Source organism: Polistes dominula, unplaced genomic scaffold, assembly GCF_049000335.1.
Source record: "Polistes dominula isolate Pdom_NZ unplaced genomic scaffold, Pdom_raw_medaka contig_20, whole genome shotgun sequence".
Taxonomy (NCBI): Eukaryota; Metazoa; Arthropoda; class Insecta; order Hymenoptera; family Vespidae; genus Polistes; species Polistes dominula.
The window spans coordinates 3413477-3439755 of record NW_028301147.1 but is presented as its reverse complement, the minus strand read 5'-3'; the positions used below and the strand labels follow the sequence as shown (position 1 = coordinate 3439755).

The following is a 26279-nucleotide window of genomic DNA, read 5'->3' as shown; positions in this document are numbered from 1 at the left end:
ACAAATATTGGCTTTAATTAAGAAATTAATACATTAGGGTGAAATTTATAAATTTTGTTATTAAGGAAAGATATGATAAATGATAAGGAGGCATGGTTTAAAAAAACATACTAAGTTACTCCGTACATTTATATCACTGTATTTGTTATACATTCACTACTTTCTGTTTTATTTGTAATAATTAATATTACTCATTATTTTTATTGTACAATTTTGATTTGTTTACTTTCATTTTTAATTTTGTAACAATTTACTACGACGATTGTAGAAATGAGAAAAAAACAATCTTATTTGATTAGTATCCTGTTTGAACTATAAGAAAGAAGAAATGAAAAGAACAATTATGTGTCTTATTCTTTCACATTTACAATTAACTTCATATTCACACAAGCATACGTAGCTATTTTTTCCCCTTAATTATCGTATTGTTTTTGTTTGTCACAGTTTTTGCTCTATATATTATTATTATCGTCCATTTCAATTTGATGAGCTTATCTGTGCGTTTTATGGGGAACAACACTGTATATCAGATATATAATACATATAGAAGAAATCAAAGGAAACCTTGACTAGGTTAAGATGACGATTTTGTTATAATACACAGATATATTTCATACATACGTATTTTACTAAACTCCATGATTTTACTTTTTTTGCATTTTCTTCTTTTAATCTTCTTCTTCTTTTTCTTCTTCTTCTTCTCTTATGTATCATTTTATTTAAATTATTATATTTGATTATTTTTATTTGCGAAGACAAATAGAACACATATTTTACATTCACTCTTTTTTTTCAAATTTCTTCCTAAACGAATTTTGCGTATATTCGTTGAGAAAAGTGGAGAGAGAAAAAAAGGGAGAAGAAAAACTTCTCAGACTGGAAATCTGAATATTTTGTATTTTGTATAATTATATCTCAAAGAGATAAGAGACGGAAGTATTTAATCCAAGGACAGAACGGACTCTATCGAGTTTCTATTCCTTGGTTGTAGTCTTGGACCTCCTAGATAGCTCAAAGGATTGCCGAAAGTTCGACAATCTTCTGACAAATAGATAGGACTCATGTTCAGAACCAAAGGTTTTCTGGTATCTACAAAATCAACAAAGAAAAGAAAAGAACAAAAAGAGAAGAATAGAGAGAGAATAATAAGTACTATTATTTTCTATTATGGAAAAAAGCGGAAAATTGAAAGAGGAATAAATCTTTAAACAAGGATGTATGATGATATGCATTTGTTTTTACAGGTCTCCTAATTTTTTTCTCTAAATAATACAATTTTAATTATGCGATATGATTGTGCTAAAATTTGAAAGTAACTCGAGTTTTATCATGTAAGTAACTTTTTAGAAAAATATTAGAAGATCTTAGAACATATTAGGCAATGATAATGATAATGAAGACAAAGATTATGATGATACTGACCTGTTGATGTCGGCGAACGTTCAGGAACTTTCAAACGTTGTCCAATGTCATTGCTCGTGCTAGCCTATACATATAATGAGAATATTCCTTTTAAATACGTTTATTTGTTTATAAATTAATATTTCCATAATATAGGAACGAAGAGGATGCGATTAATCAATCCTTGCCACGATGCTTACAGAGACAAGAAACGACATTTCGTTTGTTTTCCTGTGAGATTAGTTGGTGGGTTAGTTAAAATTAAAATGAGCAGATGATAATGAACAATCGATCATTTGAATTATCGATCTATCCATTCGTTGATTTTTATAATTTCGATAATAGCTGGCAGCAATTTGGGGAGGCTGTTTATTTCAAAGCTAATTACATACATGTAAAACGTTCATTGGAAGGACATAACACGTGTCCTTGCGTCTTGAAGCGAGATAACAGCATGCGATGCAATAACAGTCCTGATCGGTGCACGTATACGCCGATCGATGCCAAAGCGTTTGTTTCTTCTTTTTGTATGTCAACGATTTTCACCGTAATATGCGCAAGTTTGTTATTAGTATTATATTATAATAAAGCCGTTCCAAGATCATATGACGAATCGTTGCACAAGGCACGATTTAATTTTTTAGTTTGTTTGTTGATAGTTGCTTTTTTAACAGGCACAAGGAATATATGGAAAAATAATGCGTTGGGTTGAATGGTGCAAGAAAATTAGATTGGATTCGGATAATGTGTATATGTATATAAGTATATATGTATTTTTTGTTTTTTCTTCCTTTCCTTTGTACTGCGCTTTTTATATAACATGCTATAATAAAACATTGCCCATGAAAATGAATTTTATCGTTAGAATTACAAAGTCATTTCTTGGTTTTTATTTTTATTATTAGCGATTTTCAACGCAATCATCGCGTTTCTTTCATTGCAAGCTTCAAAAATCATTCGTCAAACAAAATTATTCGGGGATAGTTGATTTCATATTTGAAAGAGAAAAAGAAATGAGGAAAGAAGAAGAAAATAAAAAAAAAAAGGAAAGAAAAGATAATAATTCACGTGCAGGACAAGAAAAAAAAACAAAAGAAAATATTAACGAAAAAGAGAACAAAATAATAGTACCTCTAAAGTTCGCACGTAGAATTTGTATGGTTGGTTTCGAGAATGGTATTTGATGGTTCGACAACGTTTTCATCGACGTTCGTGCTAGACGACGAACTACTCCTAGGCTGAAATTATTATTACGATTTCGATTAAATTAATTAAATGGAAACAAAAATTAGAATCAAAATCGTCGTAAGATGATGTTACATAAAATTAACTGCGATCATTTATATCGGTGTCATCTTTGAATTATTCCTGTATCTATTAAACTCTCTTTCATATACGATAATCATCATTATTTATATATATTTATCTATGGTATATGAATGATTCGTATATAACAAACGATAATATCGCCACCAAAAGCACACCAACGCCAAAATTATTTTCTGCAATAGTGGTGAAGCTGCTAAAAACAAACCGAACACCTATAAAACGTACACACATACACATAGGAATGATAATGATTTTTTTCGTAATTATTTGAATGAAAATTAAATTTGAATAATTTGTCACACGCACACTTTCATTCTTCCTGACACACATAGATACATACGTGTAAACCATTGATAATAACATTTTTATTATCGTAGCAAGCATACGTAACATTGTGTGCATGTATGCAGGCTCACGTGTATATATGTATGTGTGTGTAACATAAATGTAAATTGTATATGAAATATCAAGCTGAAAAAATGATCGACAAAATTCGAAAGTTTAACCAATTTGACTAATACATTAATAATTATTCAATAATATTTCATAATTATCTTTTATAATCTCGTGCGATTATGTTTGTTTAAGCAGGCAGTGAACACACAAATCCGTGCCGTAAGTGTCAAATTATATGAGAATTGAATAAGTGAAATGGAAATTACAATAATGACAATTAGTACAATGATTTGTTTCCCATATAAACATTAAATTAAACGAGTTTACGTTTGTACGTGTATATGTATGTATCGATTGACAGGACAAATTATTATTATTATTATTATCGTTTCACGTTAATTATCTAATTTGAAGTCTTCTAATTTGCTTATTTTTTTCTCGCTGTTATAAACGCGAATCTAAAATTGGAAAATCTTAACAAATTTGTTATAGCAAGATCAAAAAATTGATCATAAATTATCTTGTGGTCGTAATATACCTAAATTTGTTAAAGTTATCATTACTACTATATAATAATTATTATCATTATCATCATCACCATCATCATCATCATCATCATCATTATTATTATTATTATTTTAATATTAATATTATCTGTTTGTATTAATAAGTAAGAGGCACTAAGGGTTTATCAATGTATTCAACACGATCTCATCCTAAATTGCAGTTGAACAAACATTCTAAATCTCTCATAACTTTTACGATATGTATATTCTAGGCACTATAGAAGTTTCTCTTATTAAATTTATATTCCTCATCTATATTATATATTCTAATCGCGTAATATATATTTCTTTTCTTATTTAAACAGTTCCTAGATATTTCGTGCAAATTATCTAAGTTTTGAACATATTATCGCGAGGATCGATCAATCTTGCTGTTACTCTTTCAAAACGAGCTCCTCCGTGTGGCCTTTTGAACACAACAGGTACACTAAGATCTAAACTCATTGGTCTTTTTGGTGGTTCCTTTTTAATACTATTTGGAATTTTGTTAGCATGCGTATTAACGTTATTAACATTTGTTTTTGTTGTTGGTATACATTCAGTTTTAATTTCATTGATACCAGTCACGGAAAAATTCGTTTGAAGGAGTCCCTTCTCTTCATTTAACGATGGATTATCGATCAAGGACATTCTTCGTGACGTATCTCTTACCGACTTCAAGAGGACCTCGTCCTCTTGGCCGTCTTCGTTATCACCTTCTTCTTCTTCATCATCATCTTCTTCATCAGCTGTAGTAGCAGCAGCAGCATTGTTTCCTTTATCATCTCCATCTTGTTCTTCTTGATCATCCTCTTCCATCAAATCAGTTTTATCGTCATTTTCATCTTCTTCTTCTTCTTCTTCGCATTCTTCTAATTCTGGTTCTTCTCTTAGATCCTCCATTGACTATATATGAATAATTGGTAAAAAAAAAAAAAAAGAGAGAAAAAATATATATATTAGAATAAGATTCGATACATCGCCGACTTTTGTTTTCGTTCTTACAAGAAAAGCTATTTAAAATTTTGTAAATTTTATTATTTAATACACCCTAGATTTATTTAACAATTGGTATTGTTTTTATATGATTGATAATAGAAATTCATTTCTACTTATTTTTTAAGTTACATATAAAATATATTTTATATTGTTAATAATAATAATGTTAAATAGCTTTTCTTGTGTAAGTCAGCTTTTTATATTGCATATGTATTTGGCATGGCAAAATAGAAAAAAGATAGAAAGAGAGAGAGAGAGAGAGAGAGAGAGAGAGTGATAGAGATGTTCAATGATTCATATTTAAAAGAATTAAAAATTTATATTATAAAATTTGGAATTTTTTATAGCTATAGATTGATATTGTGTTCAGAACGAAATTTGAAAGAAACATGCAAAAGCCAATTAGAGCAAGCCTTGCAAAAGCTTAGCATGCATTTCTTATTGGAAACAAAAAAGAATATATCTTTACAAATGGGTTTGGTTTCGGAGGTTTATTGACGATGCCTGTATTTACCCCTAGCAGCTCCTTTTTCTCTGGTTCCTCGTCTGCTGTGAAATAATATTTGTATTAGAATTACCGTGAAAATTCAATCAAGACAATATTAATCTTTTGAATTACAATCAATCTTATACTTTGATAATGGTCAATTTTTTAAGATAAGTTCATTTGTCAGATATCAAAAAAGTTTAGCAGAAAAAGAAAGATAAAAGAAAAGAATTATTTTTACACTAATGACAATTTAATAATGTAAAAGAATAAAATAAATCATAAGAGACAACAAGAGATTACCTTTTATGTGAACTTTTTTATCATTCATCAATTCCTTAGGTTCTGTATTAGGTATTGGTTTGTATTCTTTAGCTGTAGCTTTAATATGAGTACCATTTGGCCTTTTCTCATCATCAGTAATTTTAAATCCAATAGTTTTAATACCGGTCGTTGTTACCAATGAATCTGTGTACTGTTGAGGTTGCCATCTCTGTGATCCCGAAGGACTCGGTGTTTTGCTAGCTACAGCTGCTGCACTTCTTCGACGTCTTCTATCCTTTCTTGCACTTCGCCATACTTCATAAATACATCCTATCACGGCAGCGACGAATAAACAAACTAGAGCTATGAAAACGTAAGTTCCTGCACCTTGTTCTTCTTTAGTAGCGTCAGAATATTGAGATTTGTAGAGAATCCTTTCTGGGGGATCCCCGTCCCATGCTCGATCACGTCCCTTAAAAAAAAGAATAAAAAGAAAGGAAAAAAACAAGAAGATGAAGAAAAAGATAAGAATGGTATATCATAAAAATTCTATTTCTATATAAATTATTTACTCACAACACTGTCATTTCTTTGAGATTCTATACCCCTAGGTTGTGCATGAAAAACTGCACATTGTGCGCTTCTAACACCACCTGGACTGGTTGCTCTGACAGTTTCACTGCCTTGTTTTGTAAATAACATGTACTCTTCTAAAGGTTTCATTATAGGTCCGCCATTAATCGAGATAACAACGTCTGTCAAATAGATGAGATACAATATTAATTCTTAACTTTCAACACCTATAATTTTAGAATTATACTTACTGCTTAGGCAACCGGTGTATCCTTTATAAGCCAAAAACCGAGGATCTGTAGTATTTAGTCCACCAAGTTGAATCTCAGTCGAACCTGGATCATAGTCATCACCTTGATTGCCTGTATTGATTGCTGGGATTGGTGAGAGGCTTACTTCTTGGCGATCGACCTGTGATCATTTATAATAATAATAAGTATACCAATTTATAGATTAATAAATGAAATTTGTCTTTTCATTGACTCACCAATAGTGTCGCTGTGTTATTTTCTCGTATATAATAAATGCTATGCCTAGCTCCATTCAAGAAGTTTCTATCGTTGAGTCGTACACCATAAACCGAGCCTTCGACATCCTCTTCGAAGATCAGCTGACCCTCCGACGTTAAGGCCACGAGTAGATAATAGCTTCTTCTGAAAAAAAGTTTTTCGAAAGACATCCCGGATTCCAGACGTCGACAATCTCTTCGCAATGATGCAATCTCTTCATTTCCTTTATCCGGAAAGAAAAGAGGTATCTCTACGTAGTGAGAAACATTAATAACAAGGGTCTTAGAGATTTTACTTGTTTTCTGTTTGCAAGAGCAACAATGCCGTTGTACGCTGCCGTAGTTCGTTCGTTGAAAATGCTAGTTGTACTTTCACTTGCTTCACTTCTCCTTCTAGGTCGAATTCACGTTGAAGTACACTATCACCACTGAAATCGGCACCTTTCTCTATTAAGGGATAAAGATATTTGAATAAATATTTATTATTATTAATAATTTGTAGATTTTTTTTCATATTAACGTGATCTTACCATCTTCACAGTGTTCACCAAAATATGATGTTAAGTCACAATTGCAAGAGGATTCTTGCCTTCCAAAATCTTCCGTACATATACCCATGTTCTTGCAAGGCATAGCGTCACATTTCATTTGACAATTCGGAAGGACACCTTTGCTACCTTCGTGATTGGCTTCGTTGGCTAAGTTTGGTAAATCCACGTGATACTTGCCGATCATTAACCCTCGTAGACATCCTACATACCCTTGAGTAAGATTACCTTCTTTTCCTACTCTTAAAAGATCGTCTGGATCAAAACCTCCCAAATTCATCTGTCAAAATAAGGATTGTTAATTATTTGGTAATAAATGAGTTTTGAATTTTTGAATGAAACTTTTGAATGAAATCAAATTTACTTGAAAGTAATCTGTTGGTGGTGCGGGTGGTCTTTGAGGTGCTAAAACTTCCTTTTCAGGATTAATCCAAGGTTTATTAGAATAAGAATCTAAAAGTATTGGAGTTGCATTCAATGTTTTGTTATATTCATTCACAACAAGAATCGTAGATTTGTCTTCATGAAGTATGGCTATTTGTATTGATATTCCAGTGTTAGCCTCTGTTTAAAAAGAAGAAAATATTTTGTCGGATAAATAATATACTGTCGTAATGTACATAAAAATAAGAAAGGATACATACGTGGATGATGTACAGTAATATTTTTGATTTCATTACCAGCATTGAAGAGATAAACAATATTTGTACCATTCGAAATGTAAAGATGTATAAAATTATTTAAATGATCGTTAGCATAAAGTATCAATGAATGAGTATCATATGTTCTCAGATTAATTAATATTCTATGTTCGAACATACTCTTCAATAATATTTTTTCACCATCATCGTCCGAGCCAAAATAATTTTTTTTCAGAAAAGCACCCGACGAAGTAAACGTCAAAGCTTTATTATTAATGTCTGTTCAAAATATTAAGATTTATAAATTACCTAAATTATTAATTAATTATAACAATTAAAAAGAACTTACTTGTTTCACAATAAATTCCTAAATGAGCCCACTTATTCTTGCAAACACATTGAAATTTACTCCACTGTTCGACACATTTTGCACCGTTTTGACATTTGTTAGGTTGACAAGAAGGTTTACAATCTTTTATAATTTCCGAAAGATGTACCGACATATAACTATGGATATCCAAGATTTCACCATTTACAACAAGACCTCGGAAACATCCAATTAATCCTTCACTGACCGATGAAGTCTTCAAATGTTCTCTGTGATCAAAAAATCATTAGATATCTTTAATAATAATCATTTTTCTATTATTAATCGGTCACTTACGCTGTAGCACCTCCGATAAACATAGAACCCTCGAACGGACCAAACTCTTCTTCAGATGTCAAATTTACCATTTGATAATCAGTATTAATCATAAATCTAACATGATAATCATTATAATCGATCCAAATCTTTTGCCATTCTCCGTTATTCAATTTCCTTCCACTTTTTATTTCCAATTCTTGAACGGTTCCAGTGTTAAGAGTAAAGTTAAAAGTTAGCCGATATTCTGATGTCAGTGCTACCATGAACGATGGATAATTACTCCTAATTGGTGGTTGATAAAGAAGGATAGCTCTTTCTCCTGTTGTACGAAAACTAAAAGCTATGTCACCTTTTCTCCAACCTGGTACTTCAATATAGGATTGTGAAGTTGTAAAGGTAACAACATATTTCTGTGTGTCTGAGCAAAATGAAAACAAAATGTTACAATTTTACAATCATATGAAATTATGCTATTACAATTTAAATTTTTACTGACATACTTGTCTCAACACATTCCAATGGACCTAATGTTATACGGCCTTGAGCATCTTCTTCCAGATCTTTTTGCTGTAAGAAGACCATACCAGTGATACCTAATGAATCAGGTGTCTTGTAATAACCTTCATCAGATAGCCATTTTCCTGCATTTCCAGATGACACATCACAGTTACAACTCATATTTTCATCCACACAGGTTCTGTTTTCTGGAATATAATGAAATGATAAAAATAATATAATATTAACATATTCTCTAGGCTATACTATTAATTAGAAAACTTACCACTACATGGACAAGAGCCTCTATTAACATTTCCAATAAAATCAACTGTTGTTCCTTTTGAACCAAGAAACCAGGTTGCACTATGAAGTTCCAATGGTGCTTTGTAACAATCATATTTTACATATTGTTTACAATAAAGCGAATGAGAGATCAGTTCTTGAAGCATCTCTGCAGTAAATTGTCTGTACGTAATACTATATGAAAAATCAAATTGAGAAAAGGATCTAACGTCTACTTGAGATGGCAAATTATGTTCTACGATTGTTTTGGTTGAATCTTCGATTGATTGAAATTCACATTTTACTACTGCAGGTGGAAATCTTCCATTTCCGTCAATGTCAATTCTATAAACACCATCTTGAGTGTTGTCTAATAACGCTAATTCTTCACAGGTTTTTCTATATTGTGCTGCAATGAAAATTAATTATCAAAATTATAGTTACAGTTATTGTATTTTTGTTTTAGGTAAGATAGATAGGGCACTTACCAAAATGGCAATTTTTTCCAATATAACCAGTGTCCGTACAATCACAAGTAATTCGATCTTCTTTAACAGAACATTTACCACCGTGTTCACAAGTGTTTGGTCTTTTACATGGGTCAACGAATTGGCAATTATCCAATGCTACTTCACCGACAACTCTTTCAGTATTTATAATGTATCTAGGTTCAATGTTTTGTCCATTTACTTGAATATCTCTCATGCAACCTACTAGACCTAATTACAAAATAAATCAGCTTGATTAATTAATCATTCAAATTTTATTTAATATGTTTCTTTTATTTTCTTAATGTATCGTTACATAGGTTTACTTACCAGCATTACTTTTGCCACTTCCAATGATTACTTTGTTATCCAATTCAAAAATCATAGAAGAAAGTTGCTTGGTTTGTTTATTTCTATAATCGACTAGAATGTTTAACTCGCCTTTTGTATAATTTAATTCAACGGCGTGCCAGGAAGTGTTGTATGGTGGAAATTTGACAGCAGTTGATACTGTAATATTTTCTATTAGGGCAGGTATCAATTGAAAACGTATTTCGTCGTTAACCAAGCGAAGCTAAAAAAGGAAAAAACAAACAATTATTAGGTTTTTTAATATCATTTATTGAAAAAACAATTTTATTACCTCCCAATAACCAAGTCCCTGTTCACTATGGACTTCTCCCGATGCAATAACTGCAATTGGTTTTGAACTTTTAAAATCAAAGTTTAACTTAAGAGAATCCGTTTTCTCAATAGGCCACCAAATATGACTTCCTGCGAAAGGGTACGTAATAGGAATGACCTCAACGTCGGCCTCGTAATACTCCGGTTCTAGCACGCCGATATAATGAACCATAGGATTAGATCGTTTCAATTCATAGATGATCGACTTGTCGTTAAAGAATACATATTTCAATGATCCTAAAAAGTTGTTTTATTCGTTCAACTTTAAATCATTTCTTTTCGATATTAAACAAAAAAGATAAAACTTCATTTTTAAATAAAAATTTATAATTCATCAATTATTTATTAAGATGAAAAAGTGTTTAAAAAATATTTAAACTCGTACGAACCTACAAAATTGTTATACGAAACCAAACCCTTTTTCTTATGAAGCTCTGGTCCACCACCGATATATATTTCAGGATCGATAATCATGTTATAATTTTCACCAGGTATCTTGAGTACTTTAACTTCTTCGTCCAAACTAACGTATACCCATGAACCATTGTGAAAGATGGTTAAATTGTTCCAATGATCTGACGTAACATAATCGCCAAGTTCCGTATGAATTTTGGAATCATGACCAAAATCTAATTCAACGACAACTGAATCGTTCAAAATGGATGCTGCTACGTAATGCGGTGTACCATCAATTTCACCAGACGCATAAAATAATGCCGAGTCGTCGAACTTTGTCTGAAAAAATTTCATTAACATTTCAAATAACAAGATTGATAATAGTCTCTTGAAAGTATTAAAAAAAGGGGACAAGTTTAAGTCTCATCAATTCTGATGCACGGTTCTTAGATATTGTTATTTGTATCAACAGTTTTTACCTTGAAAGCCAAGCTTATCCTGTTAACGGAGGAATGAACACGGTCTTTCCAATCGTAAACTCGAAATGACACGTACGATGATCCCCTCAACGTTAAAATCGTGGCAGCTGAAAAAATGATTTAACATTTGGAAGTCCATTAGTTTCAACTATCAAAGGGATCAAGCAATCCCTTTGATTGCTTTACAATAGACGACGTTTGACGGATCGTCTTTATCTCAGTTCTTAAAACGTCCCCCATTCGTATTAGAGTCGTGTGTAAGTTGTAAAAAGAGAACTAACTTTTGGTCAAAAGATACGATGTTATAATAATCTTAACTGATACATTTTAATAATAATAATAATAATAATAATTTTCTCTTCAAAAAATATATTTCTTTAGTTACATACTGTAGACGTCACAACGTTCTCCTTCGTATTTCGTTCCAAAACAGTCACATGTCAAGCTGTTATAATGATTGACACATTGGTCGGCCATAAAGCAAAGGTTTTCCCTTGTCCTGCATCTAAACGATGAATGGATATATAATTTATTTTAAAAAAATCAATTGAATCGATCAGTGACTCTCTATAATGTGTATTATCGTTAAAAATTGTTTATCAAATTTAACTGTTAATTCATATGCCATGATCAATCTTTAAATAATGATGTTGATTTTAGTCGGTCAAAGAATAAAAAGGGGACGTACTTGTCGATGCAACCTTCCTTTACATTTTCATGCTTTGTTGCAATCAACGGTTGAATGGGTAACAAGTCACTTGCCGACTTGCCGGAACTGAGGACCATGTCTCTGATGCAACCGACAAAAGATTCTATGATATATTTTACTCCATGTAAACGCTCCTCTGAACTTAATCCTAATCACAAAAGAAAATAGGATTAAGATTGAACTCGAGAATGGTAAAATGAAAAAAGAAAAAACTAAAAGACTGTATCCATTATGTTTTACCTCCTATAAGAACAACGGATGCCAATTCCTCCGAAACACCATAATTGACGAAACGTTCAAGAACTTCTAAATTAGTTTCTGCTTGCTTTTCGTCGACCCTAGCGATTAGTTTAGCTCCGTGAACGTCAATTCTAACCAGAACACTATGCCACTCGTCTCTGTTAAGTCCTTCACCAACGGTAATACTCGTTGAATTTTTTCCAAACACATGTACTACCTTCAATTGACCCTTTTCAACTATCACGTAAAGCGCGTAAGGTTCTAAACCCTCTGGACGATCTTTCACGCTGTGATAAACGAGTAAACCGTGTGGCAATTTCGTTCGAAATTTGAATGATATTTCACGGCATAATCTGTGATAACAATAAACATTTATTACCATTGTTTTATCATCTGTTGTTTTTTTTTATTTAGTTAATATTCCAGAGATTCCGTCATACCTCAATTGGAAGGTTTTTATTCCACTGCCGTCTAGTTGAATGAACGTATTACTTTGTGCAAACATGAACGTCTTCTCGTATCCTGATTCCATGAATGTCAATTCCTTTTTACCCGGGAAAAAAAGAAAATTATAGTCGTACGCGGCTGGTTTTAATCATTTCATCAATGTGAGAAAAGTGTTTAAGACGAGTCTGAGATTTGACTCACCTTTCCTCGTTCTTCCTTTGGTACTGGTGGCCTTGTTGGTTCGGGTGGTGTGAACGTTGGTCTTGGAGTACTTGATGTAGTTATAGGTGGTGTACTACTCGTTGGAACACTCGTTGTCACAAATACTCCTCCTTTTGTTACCAGGTAAGGTGGTAGTGTGTCTAACAATCATTTCATCTTATACAGGGGTTTTATCAACGTGTCCATCTTATGATATTAAACGTATATATTTAATATTAAAAATACCGATGCATCATTTATATCTATTTTTACCACAATAGATCAAATGGTAGGTCTTCAAAAAGAATCATATTTTTTACAATGAAAATATATAAAACATTGATGTAATAGAAATTCTAGACACAAAGTAGTACTGTAACTTGTGAGAAATTCTGGCAGAAAGCTTAAAAAATATCATTTGACTCATCATGAGTTTAGTGTTAACTATATTACCATGATTCTATTTTTGTAATAGATTTACAATTATCTTATTAATTAAAACTAATCATTCTTTTTTATTAATTGGAACTACATGCTAAACAAGTGTGTTAGATTTTGTATTATTGTTTAATACTAACAGGGAATAATAAACAAAGAATTTATTGTAAATAATAAATAATTTGTGAAATAAAATACTACTTACGATCAGGACCACCGACACAATAATGAAGACACTCAGCTTCAGAATTGAATCTATTCTCATTTCCTAAACAACTTCCATAAGGGAACATCTTGCATTTTCCTTCAGCTTTATGAAAAGACCATTTATATACATAATGCTTGCAAGGTCCTTGAACCTGTTTTTCTAAGCATCTCTCTGGTATTGGTTTCTTCGTTGTAGTGATTGCTACCGTCTCCTCGATCGATTCCGATTCCGAGGAGGCTGTTAGATTCGCTGGAACCTTTCCAAGGATGTTCAGCAAGACAAGGATCCCGAAGATCCTCTTCTCGCGTCTGGTCATCCTTCTTCATTCGCTAAAATCGATCCCATTTTTATAAGCTTTTCAATTTTTTAATTTTAATTTTAATTTTTCTTTATCAACTTTTAATACAAAATTGTTTAATTTATTGACGTTTCTTATTAAAATATATGTACAAAAAAATAAAATGTTAATTTTATAAATTTGTTTCTTTTTCTCCTTTTTTTTTATTTTGACGTTTAGAATCGATCTCACGTTTTCTTGCACGAAACGAAGCTTTTTAAGATTCAGAACGCACAAACGCGCGCCCACACATCTTTCCATAAAGCGCTTAAAATCTTCATCCTTCCGGTATATCTCGCAATGGTTAAAACCCCCACCTCGATGTACTATTGTAGATGCATTTTTACGATTGTGACAACCGCTTTTGGATTTACGACTTCCCTTTCATTTATCAGGTGCATAATATACAAGAATCACGTTCTTCATGAATTACGTAACTATCGTTATATATCTATTGTTGTTTTTAAACTCTCTAGAATGAAATGAACATTACGAACGATAAAGAGACCCCTAAAGTCTTTAGATAAATTTAAAATATCAAATCAAGTCATTTTCTCATATTTGTTTTTCAAATCGTCAGGAATTGTTAACAAATTGAATAACTTAACTTACAATATCTTGGAAAAAAGTAATTGATTTTAAGAACTACATGAAAATTTATAATTAACAATATTTTATAACACGAAAAATTAATTATTTTTTTTTTGTTCAGATTGCATAATATTTGTATATTATTGAACTTGAATTATCAACGCGAACACTGTGATATTAATTTTTCTTTTTTTTTGCCGGAAACACGAAGACAACTATGTCAAATAAAAAAACAATTATTGGTTGATGTAAAATATGTTGTAGGAATGGAATGAAATAGAAAAAAAATTTGATTCTTTCGTTCTTTCTGGATGAATAATCGCGCGTGGGACAAAGTCTCACATGATGAACGATTCTACGAGGTCAATTGAATTGGATCGTCGAAGTAGAGTTCTCTCTTTCTCACTCTTTCGAACTCTCTTTTTTCTTCTTTCTCTTTCTGACTCGTCTTATAGAAATAAATTTCGGTTCTTCGTATGTACTTCCGACCTGGCATATAGTAATATCAATGACTCTTCCTGGAAGATGAATAAGATAACTCGATTCACAGATCCGGATGTGTATTCGTACGTGAAAATATTTGAACATTTTTCTTTCGTCAAATAACAAATAAGAATTTATTTTACTATAAAGTCACGTGTGTGTTACCAAAAGTGTTGATAACGTAAAATTGGTACAAATAATATATAGACACGAATGCAAGTATCACGCGAGAACCTTGAAAGATTTAATCTGTTAAAAAGAGAGAAGAAATAAAATAAAACAAGGAAAAAAAGATTCTATATAAGACGATTATAATTTTTAAACAAATATCATTCATATTTATTATAATAAATAAAATTTTTAATATCACTTTTTTAGTTATTTTCTCGTGTATCAAAGAATGATTTAATTTATATTTGTGGAAAGTTAACTAATGAAGATTATTTCTTATTTTCCATAGAAACGCATATTTGTTAAGTATTAAAAAACAAAGAAAAGATTAAGTTTCGAGTTAGGATTTCAAAGTGTCGATAGGTGTATATTGTCGTAGAACTGTAGAAAATAACGGAAACGATCGTTCAAGCGTAATCAAGAGAACTACGAGAGTGATCTTCGACGTTTCTCCTATCTAAGAAGATCAAATGAGGTTTGATATATTTTAGTTGAATCTCATCAAACTCCTACAAATCTTTAAATCTGTAGAATAAATTATCTATCGTTAAACATTTTTTTGTATATTTGAGCTTTAACAGAAGAAAAGCTTTAACTATCAGAAAAAGAAGAATATCCGAAGTAAGTAAATCTTAATCAACAAAATTGTAACATAGTACATTAAAACATTTCAATTTCACGTACTACGAAAGGCCCTTAGCGTCAAAGTATTAGACAATAAAAGAGAGAAAGAAAGAAAGAAAAAAAAGAAAGAGAGAGAGAGAGAGAGAGAGAGAGAGAAAGAAAGAAAGAGAGCAAGTTCCAGCGGCAATTTCAATTAAATCACATTAAACTCAATCTAATTTCATCAGAGCGAAATCAACGTCGATGGTATATAAATTCAAAGTGTTTCAAGGAGTGAATTGTGAAAAAGGGGAAAAGGAAAAGGGAGAGGGAAAGAAATAAGAATAAGAGTAGTTAGAAAAAGAGATAGTGTGAAATTGTGAAAAAAAAAATAAAAAAATAAGATTAAGATTCAGACATTGATCACAGGGAAGATCTTAAAACACTGCAAACATAAAGTGAAGCATCAAGGGCATACAGTTTGCTCATGAACAGCTCGTTCACTCGGTGCACAAATCTGCGTACCTTCGTGCGCCGTAGTCCAGATGAGATCGCGGCTCGTTGTCGTTCAACAGCAGAGCAAAGTCACAGCAGCAGTAACAGCAGCAACAGCAACAGCAGCAGCAGCAGTAGTTGTGGTAGCAACAGTATATATATATGTATATAGTAGTAATAGTAGTGTAGTAGCAGAGTAGCAGGATGTGACGTCAGAAGGCCCCCGACAAGCACCGACGTTCGACTCTGCCAGCTACGAGTCAATTGTCTTTTTCTGTCACACCGACGTACACCATTACAGGAATCCTGTGCATCGATGGGGTGCACACGCGCACAATGTACACAATATATTTATGTTCTTATATTCGATATATTTTATATATATAGATATGTGTTATGTATCTATGTATATATGTTGTGTTGTATAGGTAAAAATGTAGGTATAGTAATTTGTTTAATATTTATGTGTGAGTTTGAATTTTAATATTTTTCTAACATAAATATATATATGTATATGTAGAAAGACTTTAGAAAATATAAAGTATTATATACGTTTTACGTATGATCCCGTATTTACGTATGGGTATAAGCGCGCGCGCGCGCTCGCACGCACACACAACGCGCAACACCTCCACCACCTCGTACGAAGCTTCTACCACTTGTATTCTCCTCGTCTTCTCTTCCTCTTTCTCTTCTTCTTCCTCCTCCACCTCCTCCAGCACCTCCTCTACTTCCAGCAGCAGTAGCAGCAACAGCAGCAGCAGCAAGTAGACACTAATTTATTAATACCACTCTCTGACCGCTACTACTCTCCACGGTTACTCATCACGGTTTATTGACTTTCATTGCGATCTCGTCTCGTACGACGCGAACCTTCCTTTCGTCCTTTTCCACCCCCATTCGTGTGTCACTCTCTTTCTCTCTTTCTTTCTCTCTCTTTTTGTCTTACTTTTCTTCTTCTTTATTTTTATATATTTTTCTATCTTTTTATTTTCTTTCTACCGTTTTGTTTTCTTTCTACTTGTCTCTTTATTAAACTTTTTAGATGAACATTACAACACGTTAATTTAATTGTTACTCATTTTGCTACATTATCAAATGACCCCTTGTTTATTATTATCTCTTTTATATCAAAGTTTCAATTAAATTTCTCCGAGCTTCTTGTGTTGTGCGTGTGTCTATATTATTTTCTTCTTTTATACGGATAAGACGTGTGATTAGAATTTACTTCTGTGTCTCGTTTGTTCCATCTTTTTAATTCTGTTTATTTTATTTTTGTCTCTCATATATCAGGAAATCAGTCTGCAAGCAGATAAATGAAAAATCACTTTATCATTTTTATTCTTTTTTATATTAGTAGCTTCTGATTATTTTTTGTATTTTTTTAAATATTTTGTATATGATATAAATATATATATTTTTATTATATTTCAGATGGTGTATAATATTTTCAAGTGAATTTAAAAATCAATTACTCATTTTAATAATTAGTTAGTATAATTTTACGATCAATAAAAAATGCAGAATTAATTTTTTTTTAAATCATCTGGAAACTTCAACCTATAAAGAGGATAATGAAAAAAAAGCAATTAAGAAATTTACAAAGAAAAAGATTTCTAATTGAACAAACTATTTCACAATCTGATTGTAATCGTTAATTAAGGTAGAATCTAAGAAAAAAAATAAAAATAGATCAATGTGACTTATGAAGTATAGGATAAATTCTTTCATAGCCTTGCATCTATTATTTATATTACTCGTATCACGTGTGCCTGGTACCACTTTTCTACGACGAGAAAGAGACAATAGTGCGTGGAACAACCTGTTACTTCTCGTTCGTTCGTTCGTTCGTTCGATCAAGAAATTTAGTCCTCGCGAATAAGAACGAGCAAAAGGCGAGTCATACCAACGAATGAAAAATACTTTCGTAATTGCAACAGGCGTTAACAATTGTAAAACGTGTTAGCCAAGTGAATGGTCTCTTTTTTTCTTTTTAAACAACAACAACAGCGACGAACAGAAAAATGATAAAAAAAGAACACACATGTACACACGTAGGAATATAATATGCACCGTTATACAATGGTTCATATATATATATATATGTTATAATATTAAAAATGTAGATCATTATTTTATGAAGTAACTTTGAGAAGCTCGTGTCCTAGTTCATTTACTCGTTAATGAGGAACCATTGTTTTAAAACTTTTAAACTAGTATTAGAGAATCCTTTTGCTTCTTTTTTTTTGTTATAGAAAATTGTACAATATAGTGATACGAAGGTCGAGTTAAGAGAAACTATAGATCTTTAACGAGCTTTAAACAAAAGGGAACGCGTATGATGAAAATTACTGAAAGACCGATTTGGAATATGTGATGCAGCTTTTTTCTTATGTAATTGTATTCTTCGAACTTCATTAATGGAATTACGATCTTATTTTACATCACGAAGATTGCTTGCTGCTCGAGTAATTAAGATCCATTGCGCACGTTGTGTAATCCAATCTGACGATTTCTACGAGTATGTTAGACAAAAAAAATTAGATAAAGTTTTAAGTGTCTTTTTTCTATTTGTTTTGCTTCTGTTTACTATCTTGCAATGATACAACATACTCTTTTCTTTGAACAATAGCTCAGTCGACTATATTACCCTATTAGATTTTTATTTGTAAAGGAAACTAAAACAAGTTTATATAACTGATTTGAGATAGCTACACTTGATATCATGGTAAAAGGAATCAGGGATGTAATTGCAGAAATTAATAAAAATCCAAAATAAATGTAGGCATGTCGGAAACGGCATATTACAGCAGATAAAATATGTTAACTTGTATTCGCGTAAGTGGGCATTATTTTGTACAACACATTTAAACAATATTTATTATATAACGTTTGAATAAAGCATTAAATATCCTATATTTATATAACATTGAACATAGAATATATTCAAGATGTTTGTACGAAAAATACTTTAGACGCTCTGTGTATATGTATATTTAATTCATATATAAAATAATAACTAATAATAATTTTATCATTTTCTACGTATGTGCATACGTAAAAGCAGCAAAAAAATATACAGATATATAATATTTGTATATGTATGTGTATATTTAGTATAAATAAGATAAAATTATTTGACGAAATATATTTAATGATAAATCATCGAAGATAAATTATTTACTGATGTCGTTTTACGATCTTATTTTTAGCTCGTAAATGGCTAGTCAAATCGATAGGTGAAACGATCGAACGCAGGTGCGTTCTAATATATATACATTTTACTTCTCGTTAAACACTACATATGTGTACATGGAACTATATATAACATGCTTGCTCTTGTATGTGCTTAATAAGTCATATAGTATATGATACCCGTTTTTCATATTCGTATATATGCAGGACGAGACGTTTTAAGCCAATTTTCTTTCTAGATTATAAAATTACAAGCTTAGATTGTTTAAATTACAAGTTTAAATATAAGCCTTAACGATCTAGAAATGAAGTAATTAATTTGTAAAATCATCTTGGAAATTTTGGGTTCAATCCCGTACTCGTTCAATGCAAATTAATTAAATTTATAAAGTAAAGCAGTGATAAATACGAATAACGAATTTATTCATACAAATTATAAATATTTATCATCACAAAGTATACTTTATCGATTATAAATCGTTCTGCTCTTTCATTCAACTTATCTACGAGTAATCATCGATCGTATTAGATTTTTCTCTTATTAATAATTTTGTTTGCTTCTTCTTTTTCTCATTAGAATAAATATCAATGATATTTTTTTATATTTCGTTACGAGTAATATTACGTTGAGTAAGATAAAATTCGATATAAAACAAATAAAGAAAAAAAAACATTCGTTGAGATAAAAGAACTCGATAATATTAAGTATAAAATTCTGTCGTGATCTTTTTCAAAGAGGTCAAAAGTTAAATCGTTTGACAAAGATGATCAAAGAGGTCAGCTGATTCTCCCATTGATACTAACGTTAGATCAATCGATGTTCTTCCAGGTCAATGAACTTGAAAAATTTGTTGTGAAAATTTAACATTTTTTTATGATCAAAAAAGAAAATACAAAGAAAAGTGAATTGTTCGTATTTATGAAAAAAAAAATGTATCTTATGCATATTTATGCAATTAGGTAAATAAAATGCATAACATTCTTCATTCTTATTAGATACATTTGAGGCCAATATATGCATATAAAATAAGAAAAAATACTAAAAATGGAATCCACATTTACCTTGATAAAAAAAATAACTAAATAAAGAGAAAATAAATGTGTATGCATTTATGTAAATATGTATTAAAATTATATATTAATTTATATTTATTTATGCATTTCATCAGATCATACGCATTAGCACAAATTCGATGTTAATATTGAAATATATATTCGTGAAAAATTTTGTAATTTTGTTTAAAGAGCAAAAAAATGAAAGTATTTACTGATGTGGTATGTATGTATGTACATATATATAGTTATATTTTCCGTTAGGAGGTTTGCTCTGGTTGCTTTCGTCACGACCTAGGATGCCAGGCCGCGTGCTCGGTGCCTGCCTCTCCTTTTGTTGCCGGAAGATCGATATATCGAGCTAAACCGGTGAGTGGGTCAACGTAATATCTACGTTTCTATATTACTTTGGTATACGATAAATGTAATATATATATATACATTTATAAACGATCTAATTATACTTTATCTCTTTGATATGTTTTAATTTCATTTAATTTGAATTTTTTTCTTTCCTTTTCTTTTCGATTATTTTTTTATATTGCTTCAATTTGCAGTTTTGTATCCCATTTTTTTTCAAAGTTCTACATCATTATTTTTTATATTAAATTTATTTTATTTTTTTACACACAGATACGATTGTGTCGAATGTATTTTAGTTTGAACATAGAAGAATTATTTTTTCAGTGATTGAGAAAAAAAATTGTAACGTGACGATATATGTGAGTAAGGATGCTGTGTATTTTATATAGGCAAAATACAGGTCAAGGTTCGACGTACCGAATCAACCTTGACCCAAATCAATAGTGAAAAAGGAGATATACTTGATAAAGATTAAATTTGATGCTTACAATGTTAAAAAAGTTCGATGAAGATAATCATATACGAAGAATAAATAATTATTACACTTGTATAAACGAAACACGATTCTGTGAAAATAATTAATAATTTATTTTAATTAAGCGTAGGGTTGTTATATGTGTATTTTCATGGGTTATCTTAAGAATCATCGAAAGGATTATTTGATTCCAATTTATAGCAAAACTTGTCTTCTTCGGTCATTCATAACGGCACGTTCTTATGAATATGTATATGTATGCACATATGTGTTATTTTATTGATCATACAAAAAAAGTGTAATGAGTCATGGTACGTAGTATTTTATTCGTATAATCACAACCACTTGAAAATAATTTCTCTCTCTCTTTTTAATTTCTCTTTATGTTGATATTAAAATACGCGCGTGCGCGTGACTACGCACGCGTACATGTTTTTTTTCCCCTCATTTTTGTTTATTACTTTTTTCTTTTTATTATTTCAAAAGAAAAGAAAAAAAGTATCGAGGAAGTTGGCCCGTGTAAAATAAGAAACGTGTGGCTCGTGAAACGAATCGATTAATTAAACATTATACTACGTGTGCATTATTAGTGACTCGTGTGCAACCATTGCACGTGACCAAATTTATTAATCACGCGGCTTTATTCGAAGACTCACTATTTTTCTTGGTAATATTTGTTCTTTCCTTATTTACGTATATTATCTTTTTTTCTCTCTCTCTATCATTTTTTTTTTTCTTCCGATTCATTGATAAACGATTTATACATATTAATTTCTTCAACGTCACTTACACACGTGAGATTGAAATATATATATATATATATATATATATATATATATATATATATATATATATATATATTTGATAGAAGTATAGTTTATACAAATATAGAAATTTTGATATTAATTAACGATAAATTAATCAGTAATATGTATAATTTATTTTTTTATGAGATGAAGTTACATTAATTTCGTAATTAAACCAAAAATTAGATATTTTTTTAAATATGAATTTAAAGAATATTATTATTTTAAAATTAAATTTATTGCAGTTTTTTTATTCAATTTGTTTCAAGTTAATATAATATAAATAATAAAAAAAATATTGGAAAATATTTTCATAATAAATGAAATATATAATAAATATAACAAAATAATAAATATAATATATATAATTAAAATATATAATTAATGAAAAAGAGAGAAGAAGAAAAAAAAAGTAATAATTAAAAATTTGTAGTAATAGAAAGGTAAAACATATATATATATATATAGTAAATAAGATTATAGAAACGTTATCGGAAGCTTACATATAAATATGTCGGTGGGTCTTATGTGTAAGATCTCGAATTTATGCAAGGTAAACATAGTCGGCTAGTTGAAACCAGATACGCGGCACGACAAACGCGAAGTATGACAATTAGCGTCTAAAGATTGGTATAATGTGAGCGAGAAGAACTAGACAACACTTATTCTTATATACTTTTTCATACACACATATACACGTATAATACTTATCACATACTTCACCATCTTCTTAACTATGCATCAACGAGAAAGGGAGAAGATGCATCACCACCCACCACCCACTACCACTACCACTTCCACGTGTGCCCTCGACAAGTATCGAGCAAAGTGCTTTCCCCATTGTTTGAGCAAAATAAAAAAAAATAAAAATAAAAAATATTGAAGGAAAGAGATTGAATAGAAATTTCTTTTTTTTTTCTATATTTATATTTTATTTGTTTTTAATTTCTTCCCTCGTTGCAACGAGGTGATAACAACGAAACGACACTCTAAATTGTTAGAAGAACAATATTTTTTTTTTGTATGAAAGATATTAGAGTAATATTCAAGTATATTATTTAAATTGTTGTTTTAATGAGAGAAATGAAAAGTTTCTTATCAATTAATAAAATATTATAACATATAAGCGAGAGAGATTATTATCAATAATATTTGTTTGTTATATGAAAAAAAAAAAAACAAATTTGATTAAACAATAAATCCTAATCGATTATATATGTAACATGGTTACTCACAAAAAGATCGTAGATGTAATCAGCGAAGACGTCTCATCTTCATCATCATCTTCATCATCATCCCCTCTTGGAATCTTGGTCCTTCAAAACTCGAAATTTCTCCCTTATTTTTGTCCTTAACTACATTTAAATCCAATTTACGTGCGTGTTCTGCTTTTTTCGATAATCAATATGGTGTTAAGTCACGATAAAGAGATAATTACGAGAAGAAAATAGAATATATCAAACGTTGTAAGAGGAAATAAAGTAAAAAAAAAAAAAAGGAAAGGAAAAGAAAAAACCAAAGGAGGATTTCTGTGAAAATAATAATTGAAGTATCGCAAATATAATAATATCGAAATGAAAAAAAAATAATCCCCCTTTTTTTTCTCGAATAAAATAATTCTCTCGCTTTTGTCCAGTCGTACACGTACGACCTCGAAGACGCGCGAGGATTAACTGTCGCGTTTCTGTGCACTCCGAGAGTACTTCTCCCCTCTTTTACTACCTCCATTTGTGGGAGGGAGAAACCAAGAGAGACAGTGACACTGATAAAAAGACAGAAAGAGAGAGAGAGAGAGAAGATGACATCAATGACGGAACACCGTGTTGCTAGCCCTCACCCCCTCCTCTTTGTTCCACCCACTTCTTCTTTCCCTTCCTTGGGTCCTAGTATTTAATAAAAAAAGGGTAGGATTAGGGGAATACAAATTTTGTCGTAAATAAAAATTCTATGTAATTGAAAAAGTGTAAACAAGTGATTGCTCGATTATTTTTTTGCACGAAGAAAAAAAATCGGAAAATTTATTTTTTTTTTTTTTTTTTTTGAAACGTAATGCTTATGTTAATTTTGATATATTACAAAATTGATAATACACGATAAGATATAAAATGAAAGTATCTTTTGATATTCTTATTTGTGTGATATCATTTATTATATATATATTTTTTAAATCGTAATATTATATGAACTTATGTAGAAGAAAAGATTATAGATTTTTGTATTGAGGTATATCAAATGTAATTATTTTATTTTTGATTATCCTATCATTTAACCAATGGATTTGCGATCCTATGAGCACGCGCATTCTCACTACAGGTCTCTCTTTCTCTCTCTTTTTCTCTCTTTTACTTATAGAAGAGAATAACAGTGACGTATCAATGAGTGGCACCTAACACAGCATCCCTTTCTTATCAATTGTTCATTTTATCAGACTCTATGTGTAATCTAAATACTGTTTTATCATTCTCTTAAAAAATGATTTCGATAAAAAACAATTTAATATTTCATTAATGTATTCCCTTTTTTTTTTTAATCGAACGATTGAAATGAATATTAAAGAGAAAGAGAGGTAGTAGATTATTGCAAAATGTGAAATTAATTAAAGGTATTTTTGAATGAATAATTTTTGGAATAAAATAAAAAACCTTTATGTCAAAGGTCTCACGTATCGCTCGGTACTCGTGGGAGACGTTAGAAGTATAATAAATAAAACTGACAACGAGATAATAGACAAATTGACCCTAAACACATCCGACCGCTCCCGTCTCTGTCGGAGAGTATCAGAAGGACCTGTTTTGTCGTTAGGGCGGAAGGGGCGCCTGATGTTTTCTTCCCTTCCTGCAGGAATGAAAACTATCCTAAATAGTATTTCGAGAAGCAAGGGAGAAAAGAACTGACGCCATCTTGAAAACTACAAAATAATTTTTTTAAAAAGAACAAATAATTTTCTTATTAAATACTGACCTTTACAAATGAAACACATAAGAAAAATGTATATATAAATTTTGATTATTATTATTATTATTATTATTATTATTATTATTATTACTATTATTATTATTATTATTATAATTTATGTGAATTTCCATTGTTATTGATTTTAGGTATATAGATACATATTTAATCAAAATTTTTCGTTTATAAAATATAAGATATTATTAATAAAAAATTAGATGATAATGAGTTGTGCATATATGTAAGATAATTAAAAAAATTCCAATACAAATAATTTGATTATGTAGAAAAAATGTGCAGAATAAATCATATTTTGATAATGAAAACTTGTAAAGGAAAAGAAAACACATATTGTATATAAGATTGTGACCTTTTAAAGAAAGTTTATAAGCAAAGTGGTGAACGCTACATGCTTTAGTCGATAATAAGGAAAATTGCATTGGGTTACCGACCTGGCAGTTGCAGTTACGATTACATCTATCTTGCGATCAAGTATGCAGCAGTAAAAGAGACACGTTTCACGTGACGAGATACGATATAACTCTATGCATTTATATGTGATATATATATAAATGTAAGTATATGTATATGTATATAAATGTAAGTGTGATCATTAACAGCCTTCGGCAAGAGAGACGTTTATATATCCTCTGATATTCTTACATGATGTTGCTTTGAGTTTCTTTTTTATTCCATGTATTGAAATGATAAAATATTTCTTTTATTTACATGTTATTGTACCATATCAATCACATGTTAATTTCTATTGATTTTTTATTGATAAAGAAATTTATTGTATTTTTTTTTAGATTGAAGTAATTGTTAAATCTAATGATGATTTATCGAGAGTCAAAGTAAAGTTAAATCATTAAACAGGGATGTGATACTAAAGGTCAAGGTGTATTACTATAATATGTATGTCTTTATCATACTTGTAAAAAATTAATATTGTTTTTATTAAAATATATTTGATTTCCGTTAATATTTACAAAAATTGCTTTATGTTTCTTATTTTTTACATGTGAACTAAGTAACATGTAATATGCAATTTTGTAAAAGTACCAGTAAGTGGGAAATGTGAAATTAATATAAATTAAATACAATAATACTTATATAATAAATAAATATTTTAAATATTTCATTGGATATTATATTTTATATTTTATATTTTATTTATTATATATAAGATATTAATATATGATATAATTATTATTATATTTATTTATTATTTTATTTAACATTTTATATATTTGATTTTTTGGTAATATTAACAAATGTAGCTACGTTTTTTTTTTTTTTAATTTATTATTTTTTGTTGAGTCAATTTAAATATTAAAGTTTAAAGGTA

At 30.1% G+C, this 26279-nt stretch overlaps 1 protein-coding gene across 8 annotated transcripts; it reads right to left on the bottom strand.

Annotated features, from left to right (window-relative positions):
• Positions 1 to 115: 115 nt before the first annotated feature.
• Positions 116 to 23653, bottom strand: axo (axotactin). 8 transcript variants are annotated; one of them, XR_016178244.1, is made up of 31 exons: positions 23215 to 23652; positions 16640 to 17389; positions 16118 to 16393; positions 13405 to 13736; positions 12762 to 12922; positions 12554 to 12657; positions 12114 to 12466; positions 11853 to 12021; positions 11554 to 11669; positions 11165 to 11271; positions 10679 to 11024; positions 10249 to 10526; positions 9936 to 10179; positions 9606 to 9836; positions 9119 to 9526; positions 8838 to 9041; positions 8356 to 8755; positions 8041 to 8288; positions 7695 to 7970; positions 7415 to 7614; positions 7033 to 7330; positions 6799 to 6949; positions 6482 to 6647; positions 6246 to 6405; positions 5998 to 6176; positions 5461 to 5893; positions 5140 to 5219; positions 4344 to 4577; positions 2533 to 2639; positions 1423 to 1486; positions 1014 to 1089 (listed from the first exon to the last, which is right to left on the bottom strand). XR_016178244.1 is itself a non-coding variant. In XM_089177450.1 (30 exons), exons 4-30 carry the CDS (start codon positions 13721 to 13723, stop codon positions 941 to 943), a joined length of 6078 nt encoding a protein of 2025 aa, XP_089033576.1. In that variant the 5' UTR covers positions 13724 to 13736; positions 16118 to 16393; positions 16640 to 17389; positions 23215 to 23652; the 3' UTR covers positions 116 to 940. The 8 variants fall into 8 exon arrangements, 7 of the variants coding, with proteins under 7 accessions (XP_089033576.1, XP_089033577.1, XP_089033574.1 ...); XM_089177450.1 differs by lacking the exon at positions 2533 to 2639 and having other exon boundaries at positions 116 to 1089; XM_089177451.1 differs by lacking the exons at positions 1014 to 1089; positions 1423 to 1486 and having other exon boundaries at positions 1757 to 2639.
• Between the last annotated feature and the right edge of the window lie 2626 nt (positions 23654 to 26279).

Coding starts and splice junctions, on each gene's coding strand:
- axo (XM_089177445.1), bottom strand. CDS start 13,723: ATGACCAGACGCGAGAAGAGGATCTTCGGGATCCTTGTCTTGCTGAAC. Junction 7,615..7,694: donor TATTACTGTACATCATCCAC/GTATGTATCCTT, acceptor CTTTTTAAACAG/AGGCTAACACTGGAATATCA. Junction 6,950..7,032: donor TGGTGAACACTGTGAAGATG/GTAAGATCACGT, acceptor ATCCCTTAATAG/AGAAAGGTGCCGATTTCAGT.